At 45.3% G+C, this 21,695-nt stretch overlaps 1 protein-coding gene across 2 annotated transcripts in view; it reads left to right on the top strand.

Moving 5' to 3' along the window:
* The window catches only part of KTI12 (KTI12 chromatin associated homolog), a 92,406-nt gene that overhangs the window by 15,374 nt on the left and 55,337 nt on the right, over positions 1-21,695 (top strand). The window contains exon 2 of one of the 2 annotated variants that reach the window (XM_069765546.1): positions 931-1,091. In XM_069765546.1, coding sequence (XP_069621647.1) covers positions 944-1,091 — 148 coding nt within the window. In that variant the 5' untranslated portion in view covers positions 931-943. Of the gene's footprint in view, positions 1-927; positions 1,092-21,695 lie in introns of both variants that reach the window. The other variant, XM_069765545.1, reaches the window with a different exon arrangement.

Below are 21,695 nucleotides of genomic sequence, written 5' to 3'. Positions count from 1 at the left end.
GTCATCCCTTTCGTCGGTGGGGGCGGCCATCTTCCTGGGGCCGCGCGTGCGCAGATCGAGTGCTCTGCTGCACGGAGCTTCAGGAAAATGGCCGCGGGATGCCGCGCGTGCGCATTAGAGATCGCGGCGGCCATTTTCCCAAAGCCGAGTTTGCATCTCGGCTTTGGGAAAATGGCCGCCGCGATCTCTAATGCGCACGCGCGGCATCCCGCGGCCATTTTCCTGAAGCCCCGTGCAGCAGAGCACTCGATCTGCGCACGCGCGGCCCCAGGAAGATGGCCGCCCCCACCGATGCAAGGGATTACAGCGCAGATCGCGCGCTGCTTGTTCACCACTACGCCACCAACGTAAAGCTGAGGAAGAACCACCGATGTCACCACGCCCTCCCGACCTGACCAGCCTGATTGACAGGCGAAAACGGCGACTTTGGTAAGTTATTTCTCAGCATACATGGGGAATCGGGGTACACTACATACACTATAGGAACACACAGCGCAGGCCCTATTTAACAGTATTTATAGCTCAATCTCAAAAAACGGGGTGACAGGTTCCCTTTAAACTTTTAACATATTTTAGTTGCTTCTGAATTTTTGGATATTTCTGCAAACACCACAACAATTGTACATTATGATTGCCTAAAGTGCTCAATCAGCAACCATTCTGCAACATAAATTCACATTTCACGGATTTAAAAGTCTACATCGCTGTTCCAATCTAATCCACTTCTTCAGCTTTTTTGGGCAACATTTAAGAGTGTGTGAATAATACTAAGAATATTTTACGGATCCATTTATTGGTATCATAAAAAGTTAACATTTAAGATGTATACAGTTTATACACCTCACCTATTTGGCCAAAAAGTGATGTACAAAGAGCCCGACTGTTATGTATTTCCTGTGCTCTGATAGCTTGATGTGTTTATTCCAGCAGGCTGGTTCCAACAATGCCACTTGTTGTGATGTGCGGATTCCCTTGCAGCGGAAAAAGTCGTAGAGCATTACAGCTGAAGGAACACTTGGAGCAGAAGGAAAAAAAAGTCTTTATTGTTGGGGACCATGCTCTAGGAGTAGATAGGAATTCTGTGTATGCAGGTGAGCAGGATTTCTAAACACTACTGGCATTCTTCTAGAATTATTGTGTTATCCTTGAACCCCTTTTTGATAGGTGAATATTTGGCTGTTTGTGTATGTAGATATCAATAAATATTATAATTTCCTCTGACAATCAGGGTGAATCTAGACATCTGGACATTGCTGACTATAGCACAAAATGCAACAGTTACCTATCCAAATGGCTGTTTTCTGGATCAATAGCCATTGTCAGATCTTCCTAACTAATGGGCTTTGCACAAATATGCTTAGTTACTTTCAGTATTCCCCATCCCCATGATCTACTTGAAGGGAACCTGTCACCCCGAAAATCGTGGGTGAGGTAAGCCCACCGGCGTCAGGGGCTTATCTACAGCATTCTGTAATGCTGTAGATAAGCCCCCGATGTTACCTGAAAGAGGAGAAAAAGACGTTAGATTATACTCACCCAGGGGCGGTCCCGCTGCTGGTCCGGTCGGATTGGCGTCTCTGGTCCGCTGCGGCGCCTCCCATCTTCATTCGAAGACGTCCTCTTCTGATCTTCAGCCACGGCTCCGGCTCCGGCGTACTTTGTCTGCCCTGTTGAGGGCAGACAAAGTACTGCAGTGCGCAGGCGCCGGGCCTCTGACCTTTCCGGCGCCTGCGCACTGCAGTACTTTGTTGTGCTCTCAACAGGGCAGACAAAGTACGCCTGTGCTGGAGCCGTGGCTGAAGATCAGAAGAGGACGTCTTGGAATGAAGATGGGAGGCGCCGCAGCGGACCAGAGACGCCCATCCGACCGGACCAGCAGCGGGACCGCCCCTGGGTGAGTATAATCTAACGTCTTTTTCTCCTCTTTCAGGTAACATCGGGGGCTTATCTACAGCATTACAGAATGCTGTAGATAAGCCTCTGATGCCGGTGGGCTTACCTCACCCGCGATTTTCGGGGTGACAGGTTCCCTTTAATTTTACAACCACATTGTATTGCATTAAGATGCATTGCCTTGGCTAATGATATTTGATGCGTTTGCCATGTTTATTTTCTGGATCCTGTGTAGCTGTTTTCTTATGTTGTGTGTGCTTGTTTTGGATGGCATTGAACCTGTTTTCTGCCAAGCAGGGCTGTGGAGTTGGAGTCATTGTCCATTTTGGTGGAGTCGGTATTAAATGGACCGTTTCCGACTCTTAAAATGTATAATACATTGAGTACAGTGCAGGATGTGCTGTAAATGTTTTCCTAATAATTTGGGAAAGTTATGAAATGTCCTATAAATGTCTGTTCTGCTCTTGATCTAAGGATCTCAGCTTCTAATGGAGATGAATCTGTGCTGCACTTTATGGCAGTGCTGTGGAGTCGGAGTCAGTAAAATGGAGCAGTCAGAGGTTTAGCTTACCGACTCCACAGCTCTGCTGCCAAGGACATATTTCATACTTTTATGCAGGAAGACATATCAGTAGCCAATGATGTGCAAGGTGTATGCTTCCTACTAATCACTTTCTGACTAGCTCACAGCTAGAGCTTCGATCTATGTGATGTTTTAAAGGTTTTGAATCTTGGCTTTAACCCCTTCCCGACCTGTGACACAGCGTATGCGTCATGAAAGTCGGTGCCAATCCGACCTGTGACGCATATGCTGTGTCACAGAATGATCGCGTCCCTGCAGATCCGGTGAAAGGGTTAACTCCCATTTCACTCGATCTGCAGGGACAGGGGGAGTGGTAGTTTAGCCCCCCCCCCCCCCGTGGCTACGATCGCTCTGATTGGCTGTTGAAAGTGAAACTGCCAATCAGAGCGATTTGTAATATTTCACCTAAAAAACTGGTGAAATATTACAATCCAGCCATGGCCGATGCTGCAATATCATCGGCCATGGCTGGAAACACTTATGTGCACCCACCCCACCCCACCGATCGCCCCCCCAGCCCTCCGATCTGTGGTCCGCTTCCCTCCGTCCTGTGCTCCGCTCCCCCGTCCTCCTGTCCGCTCCCCCCGTGCTCCAATCACACCCCCGTGCTCCAATCAAACCCCCCCGCACTCCGATCACCCCCTCCGCACAGCGATCCCCCCCCGTGCTCCGATCCACCCCCCTGCACAGCGATCCCCCACCCCGTGCTCCAATCCACCCCCCCGTGTTCCGATCCACCCCCATGCTCCGATCCACCCCCCCGTGCTCCGACGCCCCCCCGTGCCCTGATCTCCCCCCCTTATACTTACCTAGCCTCCCGGGATCCGTCCGTCTTCTTTCCTGGGCGCCGCCATCTTCCAAAATGGCGGGCGCATATGCAGTGCGCCCGCCGAATCTGCCGTCCGGCAGATTCGTTCCAAAGTGAGTTTTGATCACTGAGATATAACCTATCTCAGTGATCAAAATAAAAAAAATAGTAAATGCCCCCCCCTTGTCACCCCCATAGGTAGGGACAATAAAAAAAAAAAAAAAAAATTTTTTCCACTAAGGTTGGGGTAAGAACTAGGGGTAGGGTTAGGGGTAGGGTTAGGGTTTCGGTATGTGCACACGTATTCTGTTCCTCTGCGGATTTTTCCGCTGCGGATTTGATAAATCCGCAGTGCTAAACCGCTGTGGATTTATCGCGGATTTACCGCGGTTTTTCTGCGCATTTCACTGCGGTTTTACAACTGTGATTTTCTATTTGAGCAGTTGTAAAACCGCTGTGGAATCCGCAGAAAGAAGTGACATGCTGCGGAATGTAAACCGCTGCGTTTCCGTGCAGTTTTTCTGCAGCATGTGTACAGCGATTTTTGTTTCCCATAGGTTTACATTGAACTGTAAGCTCATGGGAAACTGCTGCGGATCCGCAGCGTTTTCCACAGCGTGTGCACATACCTTTAGAATTAGGCTATGTGCACATGGTGCGGATTTGGCTGCGGATCCGCAGCGGATTGGCCGCTGCGGATTCGCAGCAGTGTTCCATCAGGTTTACAGTACCAAGTAAACATATGGAAAACCAAATCCGCTGTGCCCATGGTGGGGAAAATACCGCGCGGAAATGCTGCGTTGTATTTTCCGCAGCATGTCAATTCTTTGTGCGGATTCCGCAGCGTTTTACACCTGTTCCTCAATAGGAATCCGCAGGTGAAATCCGAACAAAAAACACTGGAATTCCACGGTAAATCCGCAGGTAAAACGCAGTGCCCTTTACCCGCGGATTTTTCAAAAATGGTGCTGAAAAATCTCACACGAATCCGCAACGTGGGCACATAGCCTTAGGGTTAGGGTTGGAATTAGGGTTGTGGTTAGGGTTGGAATTAGGGTTATGGCTACAGTTGGGATTAGGGTTAGGGGTGTGTTGGGGTTAGTGTTGGAGGTAGAATTGAGGGGTTTCCACTGTTTAGGCACATCAGGGGTCTCCAAACGCAACATGGCGCCACCATTGATTCCAGCCAATCTTGTATTCATAAAGTGAAATGGTGCTCCCTCACTTCCGAGCCCCGACGTGTGCCCAAACATTGGTTTACCCCCACATATGGGGTACCAGCATACTCAGGACAAACTGCGCAACAATTACTGGGGTCCAATTTCTCCTGTTACCCTTGTGAAAATAAAAAAAATGCTTGCTAAAACATCATTTTTGAGGAAAGAAAAATGATTTTTTATTTTCACGGCTCTGCGTTGTAAACGTCTGTGAAGCACTTGGGGGTTCAAAGTGCTCACCACATACAGTGCCTACAAGTAGTATTCAACCCCCTGCAGATTTAGCAGGTTTAATAAGATGCAAATAAGTTAGAGCCTTCAAACTTCAAACAAGAGCAGGATTTATTAACAGATGCATAAATCTTACAAACCAAAAAGTTTTGTTGCTCAGTTAAATTTTTATAAATTTTAAACATAAAAGTGTGGGTCAATTATTATTCAACCCCTAGGTTTAATATTTTGTGGAATAACCTTTGTTTGCAATTACAGCTAATAATCGTCTTTTATAAGACCTGATCAGGCCGGCACAGGTCTCTGGAGTTATCTTGGCCCACTCCTCCATGCAGATCTTCTCCAAGTTATCTAGGTTCTTTGGGTGTCTCATGTGGACTTTAATCTTGAGCTCCTTCCACAAGTTTTCAATTGGGTTAAGGTCAGGAGACTGACTAGGCCACTGCAACACCTTGATTTTTTGCCTCTTGAACCAGGCCTTGGTTTTCTTGACTGTGTGCTTTGGGTCGTTGTCTTGTTGGAAGATGAAATGATGACCCATCTTAAGATCCTTGATGGAGGAGCGGAAGTTCTTGGCCAAAATCTCCAGGTAGGCCGTGCTATCCATCTTCCCATGGATGCGGACCAGATGGCCAGGCCCCTTGGCTGAGAAACAGCCCCAGAGCATGATGCTGCCACCACCATGCTTGACTGTAGGGATGGTATTCTTGGGGTCGTATGCAGTGCCATCCAGTCTCCAAATGTCACGTGTGTGGTTGGCACCAAAGATCTCGATCTTGGTCTCATCAGACCAGAGAACCTTGAACCAGTCAGTCTCAGAGTCCTCCAAGTGATCATGAGCAAACTGTAGACAAGCCTTGACATGACGCTTTGAAGGTAAAGGTACCTTACGGGCTCGTCTGGAACGGAGACCATTGCGGTGGAGTACGTTACTTATGGTATTGACTGAAACCAATGTCCCCACTGCCATGAGATCTTCCCGGAGCTCCTTCCTTGTTGTCCTTGGGTTAGCCTTGACTCTTCGGAGAAGCCTGGCCTCGGCACGGGAGGAAACTTTCAAAGGCTGTCCAGGCCGTGGAAGGCTAACAGTAGTTCCATAAGCCTTCCACTTCCGGATGATGCTCCCAACAGTGGAGACAGGTAGGCCCAATTCCTTGGAAAGGGTTTTGTACCCCTTGCCAGCCTTGTGACCCTCCACGATCTTGTCTCTGATGGCCTTGGAATGCTCCTTTGTCTTTCCCATGTTGACCATGTTTGAATGCTGTTCACAAGTTTGGGGAGGGTCTTAAATAGTCAGAAAAGGCTGGTAAAAAAGGGATAATTAATCCAAACATGTGAAGCTCATTGTTCTTTGTGTCTGAACTACTTCTTAATACTTTAGGGGATCCAAACAGAATTCTGGTGGGTTGAGGGGTTGAATAATAAATGACCCTCTGAAAAGACTTTTCCCAATTTAAAAAAAAAAAATAAACAAAGAAATAACATTCTTTTTTGCTGCAGTGCATTTCACACTTCCAGGCTGATCTACAGTCCAAATGTCACAATGCCAAGTTAATTCCAAATGTGTAAACCTGCTAAATCTGCAGGGGGTTGAATACTTCTTGTAGGCACTGTATCTAGATAAGTTCCTTGGGGGTCTAGTTTCTAAAATGGGGTCACTTGTGGGGGGTTTCTACTGTTTAGGCACACCAGGGGCTCTGCAAACGCAACGTGACGTCCGCAGACCATTCCATCAAAGTCTGCATTTCAAAAGTCACTACTTCCCTTCTGAGCCCTGACGTTTGCCCAAACAGTGGTTTACCCCCACACATGGGGTATCAGCGTACTCAGGAGAAACTGGACAACAACTTTTGTGGTCCAATTTCTCCTGTAACCCTTGGGAAAATAAAAAATTCTGGGCTAAAAAATTATTTTTGAGGAAAGAAAACGTATTTATTATTTCCAGATCGTCCCTCATGACAGCACCACAGGAGGTTGCTCTTCGGTTGCTCTTCATATCCTTGATAGGGACAGGAACACAGAAGAGGTTAAATAGCCCCTCCCCACCTCCACCCCTCAGTGTTTTTCCTGTCCCTATCAGGGACAGACGCAGGAGAGAGTTCTCCAGAAGATTGGATGTTTCTTTTTACCTGATTCGAGGTCAGGTCTCGGTAGAGCAGGAGCTCCTGAGCGCGGTCCCATCCTCCTGGAGGGGGCTCTGGCCGCGAGAGTCTGGCGACTCCTGAAGTCGCAGGATACCGAGGGAGGTCCCTCCGCGACGAGGTAGAGCTGTGTGCTCCCATGGGCTGCCCCATCCCCTCACAAAAGGGGCGCTGGGGCAGCAGCTGTGGCGGCGGTGTCCGGCGCTCCCTCAGGCTCCACGTGCGGCCGGTGCTGGCGTCGCTCCCCCGACTTCCGGTCCGGCGCTCCAGTCGGAGGTGACGACTTCCGGGAGGCGTGGCCGGATTCCGGGGGTCGGCGGCGCCGATCGTTTCCGGGTGCGCCTGGGAGCTGCAAGGGGAAATCAGAGCTGGAACAAGGTCTGGCGCCGGAATCTAGGTCCCAGGCTGGTCAGCGTGCGTTCCAGATGACACATGCGCAGTACAGCTGGGAACCTGAAATCACCGTGGAGGCCAGCAGCTGAGCTCGGAAGGAGGACGAATCAGATGTCACCGTGGGCAGCACGGTGGCGCAGTGGTTAGCACTACAGCCTTGCAGCGCTGGGGTCCTGGGTTCTAATCCCACCCTGGACAACATCTGCAAAGAGTTTGTATGTTCTCTCCGTGTTTGCGTGGGTTTCCTCCGGGCACTCCGGTTTCCTCCCACATTCAAAAGACATACTGATAGGAATTCTAGATTGTGAGCCCAATCGGGGACAGTGATGATAATGTGTGCAAAAACTGTAAAGCGCTGCGGAATATGTTAGCGCTATATAAAAATAAAGATTATTATTATATTATTATGTCTTGAAGCTGGGTAAGATTGACTACTTAATGACTGACATCTGACAGCACACTTGACCCAGTAACATGGAAGGTGCTACTCGCCCAGACGTCCAATCCTTAGAGCCGCACACGGACCATGTGAGTAGTATGTGGTATGGGATGCATTACAAAACGTTAGTTCCGTACCTACAGGGATCTCCTTTACATTTTCAGGATAAGGACATTCCCGAGAGGTCAACTACTAAAAAAAGGGCTATTAGATGCCCATTGTGCACCACCAAACTCCCAGAGGGCTATAAAAAGAAATTATGTGAAAAATGCATCGCTAAACTTCTTAAAGACGAACAGGCTTCGTTGTTAGATAATATCAAATCTATGATTAGAGACGAAGTCCAAGCTACGGTGTCTACAATGGTCCCACCCCAGTCTCCGCGGCCTAAAAGGCCTAGATGGGATATGGATGTGAGTTCCGAGGAAGGAGAGGTCTCAGGTTATTCCGATCCGGGCTCGGATGAAGAGGATAATACATTAACTGTGCTTCCAGAAGAACGGAAGAAATACTTGTTCTCATCCGAAAATACGGATATACTGCTAAAAGCAGTAAGAAGCACTATGAAAATAGAAGACTCGTCTGAGCCTCTATCGGTTCAAGACGAGATGTTTGGGGGCCTGAGAACTCGCAGGAATAGAGTTTTTCCGGTCAACAATCACATAACTGCAATGATAATGGGAGAATGGGAAGACGTGGGAAAAAAATTAGTAGTCCCGAGAGACTTCAAATACCGTCTTCCCTTTGACCCAGAAGAAACTAAGGTCTGGGAATCGGTTCCAAAGATCGACATTCCCGTGGCCAAAGTCACAAGGAAAACGGCTATTCCCTTTGAGGACTCGTCAGGGTTAAAAGACCCAATGGATAAGAGGTCAGAAGATCTTCTTAAGAAAGCCTGGGAATCGTCAGCCGCCATTATGAAGGCGAATATAGCGGCTACCTCTGTAGCAAGGTCCATGAGTCTTTGGGTGGACGAGCTGGAGAGTCATATTAAAAACAGAACTCCAAGAGAAGAAATCCTTAAATCCTTTTCAGTTTTAAAGATGGCGACTGATTTCATGGCAGATGCTTCAGCGGAATCCATACGTTTTGCTGCCCGGAATAATGCGCTGTCAAACGCAGCAAGAAGGGCCTTATGGCTGAGATCGTGGACAGGGGATACCCAATCCAAGAACAAGCTGTGTTCGATTCCATTCTCAGGTTCTCACGTCTTTGGTCCAGTCCTTGACGAGCTACTTGAAAAAGCGTCTGATAAGAAAAAAGGCTTCCTGAGGAGAAGCCAAAGAAACCACAATTCTTCCGAAAAACTCGCTCCCACCCAAGACAGGACTACAGAGGCAAAGGGAAGTCCGGTACATGGAGCTACCCTAAAGGGGGCAGAGGAAGAGGTTCCTTTCGAGACCAATCAACAGGACCCAGCAAACAATGACGCCAACAATATAGGAGGGAGACTACAATACTTCCAAGAAGGATGGCAGAACATAACTCAGAATCAGTGGATTCTACAGACAGTTGCACAGGGTTACAAGATAGAGTTTACTCATCTACCCCCCAAGAGATTCTGCTTAACACAGACTGAGTCATCAGCAGTACATCAAAGGCTGATAACAGACATATGGAAACTCTTAGAATTAAACGTCATAATACCGGTACCCCATCATCAACATTTTCAGGGGCATTACTCCAGTCTGTTCTCCATAAAAAAAAAAACAAACGGAGATTACCGGACAATAATAAACTTAAAACCATTAAACAAATGGGTGGCGTACAAACGCTTCAAGATGGAATCTCTCAAATCAATTACACCGTTAATAAAAAAGAACTCTGTAATGTGCACGCTAGATCTCAAACATGCTTACTATCATGTTCCCATCCATCCCTCAGATCAAAAATTCCTCAGATTCGCAATAAGAAACCACAAGAAAATACTTTATTTCCAGTTTCAGTGCCTACCATTTGGTCTCTCCTCTGCCCCAAGGATATTTACGAAGCTCATGACGGAGGTCATGGCCTACTTAAGAGAAAAGGAAGTTCTCATCGCACCATATCTGGACGATCTGTTGCTGATCGCAGATTCAGCCCAACAGATGGAAGAATCCTTAGAAATTACCACGTCACTCCTTGAAACGTCTGGGGTGGGTAATAAATGCAAAAAAATCGAGTCTCGAACCAGAGACGCAGAAGATATTTCTAGGGGTACTACTAAATTCCGAACTAGAATACTCCTTCCTACCAGACCAAAAACAACGGTCAATAAAAAAAGAACTTCAATCAATAAAAAAACGGAAATACATTTCCATCAGGAAAGCTATGAGGATTCTAGGTCTGATGACCTCATGCATTCCCAGTGTACAGTGGAGCCAGTTTCACTCCAGAACGCTTCAAAGGGAAGTTCTTTCGGTATGGAACGGAAGAAAAGATTCATTAGACAACAGGATGTGGTTACCCAGCGAGGTAAAGCAGTCCCTCTCATGGTGGATCGACATAAAAAACCTCAAAAGAGGAAAACCATGGAAAATATCCCCATGCATAAACATAACCACCGATGCAAGCTCAAGGGGCTGGGGAGCCCACATAGAAAGTCGATACCTTCAGGGAACTTGGCCACCATCGATATGCGACAGTTCCTCCAATTACAGGGAGCTCAGGGCGGTCTGGGAAGCACTAAAGAGGTGCCAACACGAGATTCAGGGACACCACATCCGAATCTTCTCAGACAACTCGACCACGGTAGCTTTCCTCCCACCTCAGGGAGGACCAAGGCACCGTCCACTTCAAACAATAGCAGAAAAAATATTCTCCTGGGCGGAAGATACCGTGAAGTCCATCACAGCAGTACATCTAAAAGGTTCACAGAACCAAATAGCGGACTTTCTCAGCAGAGAGAAGGTACAGCCGTCAGAATGGTCTCTAAACGAAGAAATCTTTACTCAGTTAATTCAACAGTGGGGCACCCCACAAATAGATTTATTCGCCTCAAGGGGCAATACAAAAACGAAAGAATTCTTTTCGTTAAATCCAAGAGACAAGCCAACTGGCATAGATGCCTTGGCTCAACATTGGGACATGGAACTTGCATACGCGTTCCCTCCACTAGCCCTCATTCCCAGAGTTTTGAGGAAAATTCAGGAAAGTCTAGCCGTAGTAATCCTAATAGTGCCATATTGGCCCAAGAGGAGCTGGTTTCCTCTGCTGAAGTGGATGGCGGTGGAAGACCCAGCCAGTGTTACTACCATTGAGACGGGATCTTCTAATACAGGGACCATTGGTCCATCAAAATCTAAAGATGCTACAACTCTCAGCGTGGATCTTGAAAGGGAGATCTTGAGATCAAAGGGACTGTCTGAGTCAGTTATCTCAACCATGAAAAAAAGTAGAAAGCCGGTGACCTCGGCTATATACCAGAAAATTTGGAAGAAATTTTGTGTGCAGACCAATACTCCAATATCCGTTCTCCAACAACCAGATATTCCTCAAATACTAAATTTTCTCCAAACAGGTTTTGATATGGGCTTGAGACCTAGTACGCTAAAGGTACAAATCTCAGCTTTAACTGTCTTTTATGATTATCCACTAGCGAATCATCCCTGGATAATGAGATACATCAAAGCTACACAACGTCTTAGACCAACAATACGAAGCTCAGTACCCTCATGGAACCTCACTTTGGTACTAAATGAGCTACGAAAAGCTCCATACGAGCCACTTGATCAGGCAGACCTAAAGTCTGTGACATTCAAGACTGTTTTCCTTGTCGCAATAACGTCAGCAAGGCGAATAGGCGAAATTCAAGCCCTATCCATAACAGACCCATACTTAAAGATACAGGAAGATTGCATCGCTTTAAAGTTGGATCCCTCATTTCTTCCAAAAGTTGTGACGGACTTTCACAGAAACCAGGAAATAGTTTTACCTACGTTCTGTCAGAATTACAATAATGAAAAAGAACGTTCTCTTCATTCCCTGGATGTTAAGAGAACAGTATTGCAGTATCTAAAGCTTACAGACAGCTGGAGAATTGACTCTAACCTCTTTATCCAGATGTCTGGGAAAAACCGAGGCAAAAAAGCCTCAAAAGCGACTCTGGCCAGATGGATCAAATCTACCATTTGCGCTGCGTATATTTCAGCCGGTGAATCTCCTCCAGATCACCTAAAAGCCCACTCACTGAGAGCAGTATCTGCTTCATGGGCAGAGAGTGCGGGTGCACCCATGGACCAAATTTGCCGGTCGGCAACTTGGTCTAGCTCAAATACCTTTTGCAAGCACTACAAGCTGGACGTTCTTTCAAAGCAACAGACTAGCTTTGGGAGAAAAGTCCTCCAAGCTGTAATCCCGCCCTAATAGGAGTTATTTGGTATTTCTCCTGTGGGGCTGTCATGAGGGACGATCTGGAAACTAGGAGTTAGTCATACCGGTAACGGTATTTCCAGGAGTCCATCATGACAGCACCCATTATTTGCCCTCCCTTGAACTACTGTCTAATGTGTGATATGAACATGTATAGAGCGGAAGTTCAATAAAATTGTGTTGTATCCATCCTGATGTGGTACTTTGTAAAATCACTGAGGGGTGGAGGTGGGGAGGGGCTATTTAACCTCTTCTGTGTTCCTGTCCCTATCAAGGATATGAAGAGCAACCTCCTGTGGTGCTGTCATGATGGACTCCTGGAAATACCGTTACCGGTATGACTAACTCCTAGTTTTCACGGCTCTGTGTTATAAACTTCTGTAAAGCACTTGGGGGTTGAAAGTGCTCACCACATATCTAGATAAGTTCCTTTGGGGGTCTAGTTTCCAAAATGGGGTCACTTGTGGGGGGTTGCTACTGTTTAGGCACACCAGGGGCTCTGCAAACGCAACGTGACGCCCGCAGACCATTCCATCAAAAGGTACCTTCACACATAACGATATTGTTAACGATATCGTTGCATTTTGTGATGTAGCAACGACATCGTTAATGAAATCGTTATGTGTTACAGCGACCAACGATCAGGCCCCTGCTGGGAGATCGTTGGTCGCTGAACAAAGTCCAGAACTTTATTTCGTCGCTGGCTCTCCCGCTGACATAGCTGGATCGGCTTGTGTGACACCGATCCAGCGATGTCTTCACTGGTAACCAGGGTAAACATCGGGTAACTAAGCGCAGGGCCGCGCTTAGTAACCCGATGTTTACCCTGGTTACCATCCTAAAAGTAAAAAAACAAACAGTACATACTTATCTACCGCTGTCTGTCCCCCGGCGCTGTGCTCTGCACTCCTCCTGTACTGGCTGTGAGCGTCGGTCAGCCGGAAAGCAGAGCGGTGACGTCACCGCTCTGCTTTCCGGCCGCTGTGCTCACACAGACAGTACAGGAGGAGTGCAGAGAAGCAAAGCGCCGGGGACAGACCGCGTTAGGTAAGTATGTACTGTTTCTTTTTTTTACTTTTAGGATGGTAACCAGGGTAAACATCGGGTTACTAAGCGCGGCCCTGCGCTTAGTTACCCGATGTTTACCCTGGTTACCGGCATCGTTGGTCGCTGGAGAGCGGTCTGTGTGACAGCTCTCCAGCGACCAAACAGCGACGCTGCAGCGATCCGGATCGTTGTCAGTATCGCTGCTGTGTCGCTTAATGTGAAGGGGCCTTTAGTCTGCATTTCAAAAGTCACTACTTCCCTTCTGAGCCCCGACGTGTGCCCAAACAGTGGTTTACCCCCACACATGGGGTATCAGCGTACTCAGGAGAAACTGGACAACAACTTTTGGGGTCCAATTTCTCCTGTAACCCTTGGGAAAATAAAAAATTCTGGGCTAAAAAATTATTTTTGAGGAAAGAAAACGTATTTATTATTTTCACGGCTCTGTGTTATAAACTTCTGTAAAGCACTTGGGGGTTGAAAGTGCTCACCACATATCTAGATAAGTTCCTTTGGGGGTCTAGTTTCCAAAATGGGGTCACTTGTGGGGGGTTTCTACTGTTTAGGCACACCAGGGGCTCTGCAAACGCAACGTGACGCCCGCAGACCATTCCATCAAAGTCTGCATTTCAAAAGTCACTACTTCCCTTCTGAGCCCCGACGTGTGCCCAAACAGTGGTTTACCCCCACACATGGAGTATCCGCTTACTCAGGAGAAACTGGACAACAACTTTTGTGGTCCAATTTCTCCTGTTACCCTTGGGAAAATAAAAAATTGCGGGCTAAAAAATCATTTTTGAGAAAAGAAATTTTTTTTTAAATTTTCATGGCTCTGCGTTATAAACTTCTGTGAAGCACTTGAGGGTTCAAAGTGCTCACCACACATCTAGATTAGTTCCTTTGGGGGTCTAGTTTCCAAAATGGGGTCATTTGTGGGGGATCTCCAATGTTTAGGCACACAGGGGCTCTCCAAACGCGACATGGTGTCCGCTAATGATTGGAGCTAATTTTCCATTTAAAAAGCCAAATGGCGTGCCTTCCCTTCTGAGCCCTGCCGTGCGCCCAAACAGTGGTTTACCCCCACATATGGAGGATCTGCGTACTCAGGACAAACTGGACAACAACATTTGTGGTCCAATTTTTCCTATTACCATTGGCAAAATAGGAAATTCCAGGCTAAAAAATCATTTTTGAGAAAAGAAAAATTATTTTTTATTTTCATGGCTCTGCATTATAAACTTCTGTGAAGCACCTGGGGGTTTAAAGTGCTCAGTATGCATCTAGATAAGTTCCTTGGGGGGTCTAGTTTCCAAAATGGGGTCACTTGTGGGGGAGCTCCAATGCATAGGCACACAGGGGCTCTCCAAACGCGACATGGTGTCCTAACAATTGGAGCTAATTTTCCATTCAAAAAGTCAAAAGGTGCGCCTTCCCTTCCGAGCCCTGCCGTGTGCCCAAACAGTGGTTTACCCCCACATATGAGGTATCGGCGTACTCGGGAGAAATTGCTCAACAAACTTTAGGATCCATTTTATCCTATTGCCCATGTGAAAATGAAAAAATTGAGGCGAAAAGAAATTTTTTGTGAAAAAAAAGTACTTTTTCATTTTTACGGATCAATTTGTGAAGCACCTGAGGGTTTAAAGTGCTCACTAGGCATCTAGATAAGTTCCTTGGGGGGTCCAGTTTCCAAAATGGGGTCACTTGTGGGGGAGCTCCAATGTTTAGGCACACAGGGTCTCTCCAAACGCGACATGGTGTCCGCTAACGATGGAGATAAGTTTTCATTCAAAAAGTCAAATGGCGCTCCTTCCCTTCCGAGCCTTACCATGTGCCCAAACAGTGGTTTACCCCCACATATGAGGTATCGGTGTACTCAGGAGAAATTGCCCAACAAATTTTAGGATCCATTTTATCCTGTTGTATATGTGAAAATGAAAAAATTGAGGCTAAAAGAATTTTTTGGTGAAAAAAAAAGTACTTTTTCATTTTTACGGATCAATTTGTGAAGCACCTGGGGGTTTAAAGGGCTCACTATGCATGTAGATAAGTTCCTTGGGGCGTCTAGTTTCCAAAATGGGGTCACTTGTGGGGGAGCTCCAATTTTTAGGCACACGGGGGCTCTCCAAACGTGACATGGTGTCCGCTAAAGAGTGCAGCCAATTTTTCATTCAAAAAGTCAAATGGCGCTCCTTCCCTTCCAAGCCCTGCCGTGCGCCCAAACAGTGGTTTACCCCCACATATGAGTTATCAGCGTACTCAGGACAAATTGGACAACAACTTTCGTGGTTCAGTTTCTCCTTTTACCATTGGGAAAATAAAAAAATTGTTGCTGAAAAATCATTTTTGTGACTAAAAAGTTAAATGTTCATTTTTTCCTTCCATGTTGCTTCTGCTGCTGTGAAGCACCTGAAGGGTTAATAAACTTCTTGAATGTGGTTTTGTGCACCTTGAGGGGTGCAGTTTTTAGAATGGTGTCACTTTTGGGTATTTTCAGCCATATAGACCCCTCAAACTGACTTCAAATGGGAGGTGGTCCCTAAAAAAATGGTTTTGTAAATTTCGTTGTAAAAATGAGAAATCGCTGGTCAAATTTTAACCCTTATAACTTCCTAGCAAAAAAAAATTTTGTTTCCAAAATTGTGCTGATGTAAAGTAGACGTGTGGGAAATGTTATTTATTAACTATTTTGTGTCACATAACTCTCTGGTTTAACAGAATAAAAATTCAAAATGTGAAAATTGCGAAATTTTCAAAATTTTCGCCAAATTTCCGTTTTTATCACAAATAAACACGGAATTTATTGACCTAAATTTACCACTAACATGAAGCCCAATATGTCACGAAAAAACAATCTCAGAACCGCTAGGATCCATTGAAGCGTTCCGGAGTTATTACCTCATAAAGGGACACTGGTCAGAATTGCAAAAAACGGCAAGGTCTTTAAGGTCAAAATAGGCTGGGTCATGAAGGGGTTAAAACAAGACTGAATGGGCCAGCCTGAGATACAGCAAAGTGAAGTGCTTACAGCTCTCACTTTCGACTAGACTAGTAAGGCTACCTGCACACTGAGGGGTTTTTTAAGGAGTTTTTGGAGCAGAAACTCTCCAAATTCTCAAAAATGCAAAATTCCTCAAAAGGTTGGAGTTTCTTTAAAAACTCAGCAAAAAGACTCTGTGTGCACATATCCTAAGGGCATGTGCACACGTTGCGGATTCTCTGCGGATCCGCAGCGTTTTTTGAGGTGCAGAAACGCTGCAGATCCGCAATAGATTTACAGTACAATGTAAATCAATGAGAAAAAAAAAAAATGCTGTGCACACTTTGCAGAAAATCCGCTGTGGAAACGCTGCGGTTTAAGAGAAGTAGCATGTCACTTCTTTTTTGTGAATCTGCAGTGTTTTTGTACCCATTCCATTATAGAAAACCACAGGGGTAAAAACCGCATCAAATCTGCAAGAAAACCGCAGCAAAAACGCACAAAAAAAACGCTGCGGAACCGCACAAAAAACCGCAGGTGCATTTTCTGCCAGGAGAGGCAGAATCCGCACCAGAAATTAATACATACATGCTAGCCACCTTAGGGAGAGACCCAAGTTGGGCTAAATGTAGCGGGACGAAAGAGACCGAAAAGCCCTCTACTTAAAGGAAATACATAGTGGATGCTTTCCTGAAACGGAAAGTACTTGCAAGCAGCATAATACAAAGAATAGCAGGTTTACCCAGAATCCTTTGCAGTAGGCAGAGGCTCTCCCTAAGGTGGCTAGCATGTATGTATCGCTTGCTCACCGAGCCCCACTCCATACAGCCAACCAATTCCAGCCCTGTGCTGATGAGGGCCTAAAGCCCGAAACACGTGTCCACAGGTAGGAATTGGTTGGCTGTGTAAATTTAGAAACTAATCCGCAGCATTGCACGCTTGGCGGTTCCAAGCGCTGTGGATTAGACAGGGGTGGAAAGAGATGATTTGCATAGCTCTGCCTACTGCAAAGGATTCTGGGTAAACCTGCTATTCTTTGTATTATGCTGCTTGCAAGTACTTTCCGTTTCAGGAAAGCATCCACCAGAAATTAAGAAGCCTAATCTGCAACATGTGCACATAGCCTAAGGGTACTATCTCAGGCTAGATTGCAGTTGAAGAATAGACTCCTGGCTTTAAAACAGGTCCAAGATTGTGATCCAGGCTGTGGTACAGCCAATTGAAGTAACCCCTTCACCTTCCTTTTGTAGCACGTGATCTCGTAACTGATTTCGCAGAGAAAATGAGGTAGTGAAGATTTCTATGTTTCACAGCTTTATGTGCTTAAAATTCATGTGTAAAACCAGATGTATTTTTATGGAAAATTGTAATGGTTTTCAAATATACTTTTTTGACAGCTTGATGTTTTTAACAAAACCTTTTTTGATTTTGGCATGCATTTGCTTACTTAAAGGGTTTGTCCGGTCCAAATTGACAAGTCGGCAGTCACTCTGTGTGACTGCAGACTTATGAATTCCCCAAACACACGCACTGTGCTCTGCAGGGATTCGCCAGTTTCATCCCCGGGACCGGAGGGTATGTAGGAGTTACACATAGTAGTAGCCAATGGGAATGGCCTTGCTACATACACTTGTACTGAGCAAGGCAGTGCCCCGTCTAGCGCTGCAGCCGACTAGCCAGTGTGGATGACTAGGGCGCAGCCTCACTCCGTACAAGTGAATGGAAACAATGCCGTGCCCACTGGTCGGAAGTATGTGTAATGCATACATACCCACTGGTCCTGGGGCTGAAACCAGCGAATCCCCGCATCATACAGTGGGTGCGCTGGGGAAATGTATAAGTCTGCAGACATGCAGAGTGGCTGTAGGCCTTTCGATTTGGACCTGACAACCACTTTTACAATCACACAAAAAGGTTTACAATCATGACTTAAAAAAAGAACATTCTGTGAAAACCCAGTTCTGCTGTACCTAACATGACTTCCATGTAGGTGGACTAATGGTTCATTTACTCTGCAAAATATAGTGTGTCCGTAAAGTCATGGTGCACTTTTTACCAGTCACAGTATCTATTTATAGTTTACGTTTTGGTGCCCTTTCTCTGGCCCAATCATATCAGACCTGTTCCCGAGGAGAGATAACAAGAACCAATCAAACACAAATTCATTTAAGCTGTTGCTGAGCCCCCAGTCAGATTAACCCCTGATAAACTGAACTCTAATTAATACACTGCAAAGTCTGTGACATCATGCAACCACAAGCTTATGCCAGCTGTGTGGTTTTCCATGCCAGTCAAGATGTGGAAGGTACAGAGAGCTGCTGAACATCCTCATGCCTACGTTGAGTACGAACGTAACACCCCTAAAGTGTGGTGTGGCCTGATGCATGATAAGGTGAGAGGCCTATTCTTTTCGTGGAGCGGTCTGTGACGGCAAACACGTATCTTAACATGTTGGAATTGTATGCAGTGTTACAATTTCCAGAAGGTGTCATCTTTCAACAGGACGGCGCTCCTCCACACTACACCACCATTGTTTGTGAATTCAGGATAGAACATTTCCCCGGCGGTGGATAGGCAGGGGTTCTGTCAAGCCATGGCCACCACGATCCCCGGATCTGACGCCCTTACACTTTTACTTTTGGGGTTATGTGAAGCAACATGTGTACATCACAGACGTTATTCACACCAGACGTCCTTATCCGTGTGTGGCAAGAACTTCACTATCGTTTTATGGAGCCCACGTCAAACTGCACTGAATAGGTATGAAACTGGGAGAGTTTTTCTTTTATTTGGAGCAGCTTTCACATTTCTATCGTTTTTTGCTTTCCAATGACTAGTCAAAAGTGCACCATGACTTTACCAACACACTGTAGGAATGCTCGTTACAAAATAATTTTGCAGCCAAAACAAGTTGCTGATCACTCAATAAAAGAGCAAATCTTTAATCTTTCAGGTGAAACGATTTCTTGTGCTGCACAAAAGATCACCGTTCTTGGTAGTACCGTATATGGTCCAAAACATATAGGTTTATTTTTACTGCAGAATGAACGCTGAAAAAACTAAACCCAAAATCTGCTGTGGAATTGTGTTTTTTTCACCATAATTTTACATGACTTGGAATGTTTTTTGCCATTTTTCAGCAAACCATATGATAAAACGAGTGTCATTCACAACTAGTCCCACACAAAAAACAAGCCCTAATATGGCTTTGTCAGCGGGAAACTAAAGTTATGGCTCTTGGAAGAAGAGAAATGAAAGTTCTAAAACAAAAAATTGCTCTGTACTTTTTAGGCTATGTGCACACGTATAAACGCGGATTTGATAAATCTGCAGGGCAAAACGTGTTTTTGCTGCAGATTTACCGCGGTTTTTCTGCGGATTTCACTGCGATTTTACAACTGCGGTTTTCTATCGGAGCAGCTGTAAAACCGCTGTGGAATCCGCAGAAAGTGACATGCTGCGGAATGTAAACCCCTGCGTTTCCGAGCGTTTGTTTTTTTTTGCAGCATGTGCACAGCGTTTTTTTTGTTTCCCATAGGTTTACATTGTAATGTAAACTTATGGGAAACTGCTGCGGATCCGCAGCGTTTTCCGCATCGTGTGCACATACACGAGTATGCACATACACAGGGGTTAAACACTCTGACCTCATATAGATGTGTTCAATATTTCTGCTACTTTGTTTCCAAGGGTCCAGACTAATAGACTCAGCTAGATGGTTATCACATGCCATGTGCTTTCCTATAGAAGCCTACAGACCTCATCTACTACTACCTTTCATTGTATTGAAGTAATTCTGTAACATTTTGGATACAGGACTGAAGCTTGTATTATTTTGTGTTGTTGTTTTGTGCTCTTCTTGCTGGAGACGGGATTCTGTACTAGTTTCACTCCCCAATGGCAGATCCAGATATATTTTAGGAATAGAGCTGTCAAGTCCATTCAGGTTCACCGCTCTGCTCATTTGTTCATGGTTCTGGCCATGATGTCACCAGGGGCTCAGATTTATTAGATGAGTCGAGTTCTTAAATGGAAATATACTTTCAAACATTGCAAAAATCAATAGTAGAGGTAAATATAATAAACTTTGCAATATATTTTATCAGAGAAATCTGCTTCTCCCCCCACACGCTTTCTTCCTGAACTCACCATTTACTCAAGAAAAAAAAAAGCGCACATCCATCTTGCACAAGCAAGCATAGTGAGGTGTCGGATTACATTAAAATATTGAAGGTAGATACAAGCATAGAATAGTATAGGCTGGATTCACAGCAACAGTGCTCAATATTGCTGGGTAATTTCAGCCATGCATCTGCTGCTTCTTCCTGTATGCCATCTGAGGAATGTGTATGCTGAAAAGTGTACGCTAGCCTGCAACCACCAGCTCAGAGTCAATTGCAAGTTAAAGAGAGTATCTGCCATGGGGAACCTTATGAACAATGCAAAATACATGGCATGCAATGGTGTGATGCTTTATTTTGTAAAGATACTTGAAAGTATAGTTTTCGTTAATGCTCCGCCGCACTGGTAAATCTTGGGGCTATTTCTAAAATATTGTTGATTGATCAGAGCCGTCATATATTTCACAGGAATGAAACTCAGCCCAAAAAAAACGTTATAGTAGATGAGATATTGTACTTTCTGATGTAAACTATAGGAGCATTGGCATTAAATTGTCATTCAGGTACGGTAATTCTTCCCTCTTACTGCTAATTCTAAGAATGGAGATCCATAACATAGCAATGAACAGATCAATAACCTCTCCAAGGGGGCATCCAGTATATGGTAAGTCTACCGTACACCAGTCAATATTTTAACAATGCCCCCGTATCAGTCACTGTCATTTTGGCTTGTAAAGAGATGAGGATTGTCATTTTCAGATTGACATATACTTTATTTTTACTAAAACATTGTCTTACACTAGACCTTATGTGGAATAAAGAGAATCTGACATCAGGTTTACGCTGCCCATTTTTCTTGTAGTTTTGATAAAGCATTTGCTTATCTACTGCAGCTCTGCTAGTCTTTTCAGTAATAAGCCAGTGCTATTTAGTTATTTATATTTATGAACGCTGTCTAATCTCAACATGGATTGGGGGCTTTCTGACTGTACATATTGTAGGCAGAAAGCTAGCAATGAACGGTGTGGGTGACAGAGCTGCAGCAGATGAAGAAACAAGCAGCCCTGTAAGCACGGGTATCAGGCTCTCTGCCCCCACATCATGCTGCTTCTAAAGTGGGAAGAACAAACCTGGTGAGAGATTTAATGTGGTCTGTTTGGGCCTACCATTTGTTAATTTCAGTAAAGAGGTAGCCAAGCATATATTTGTGTGATATAGAGATATTTAATGTTAGATAGACACCGGTACAAAATACATTTTTTTGCATATACGGTACATATTGCATATTGATATTCCTGTGCTTGAAGGGAACCTGTCACCAGAGTCTGTGCCCTTACATCTGCCCCTGCTCTCAGATTACATGGCAGAGACCCTGATTACAGCGATGTGTCACTTACTGGGCTGCATGCTGTAGCTTTGATAAAATAACATGTGCTGTGTTGTACAGTACAAGCACGGTGGATGGATTGATAGAAATTCTATTTGACACAGC

The sequence above is a fragment of the Ranitomeya imitator genome, chromosome 4 (assembly GCF_032444005.1).
Source record: "Ranitomeya imitator isolate aRanImi1 chromosome 4, aRanImi1.pri, whole genome shotgun sequence".
Classification (NCBI taxonomy): domain Eukaryota; kingdom Metazoa; phylum Chordata; class Amphibia; order Anura; family Dendrobatidae; genus Ranitomeya; species Ranitomeya imitator.
This window is presented reverse-complemented; position numbering and strand designations above follow the sequence as displayed.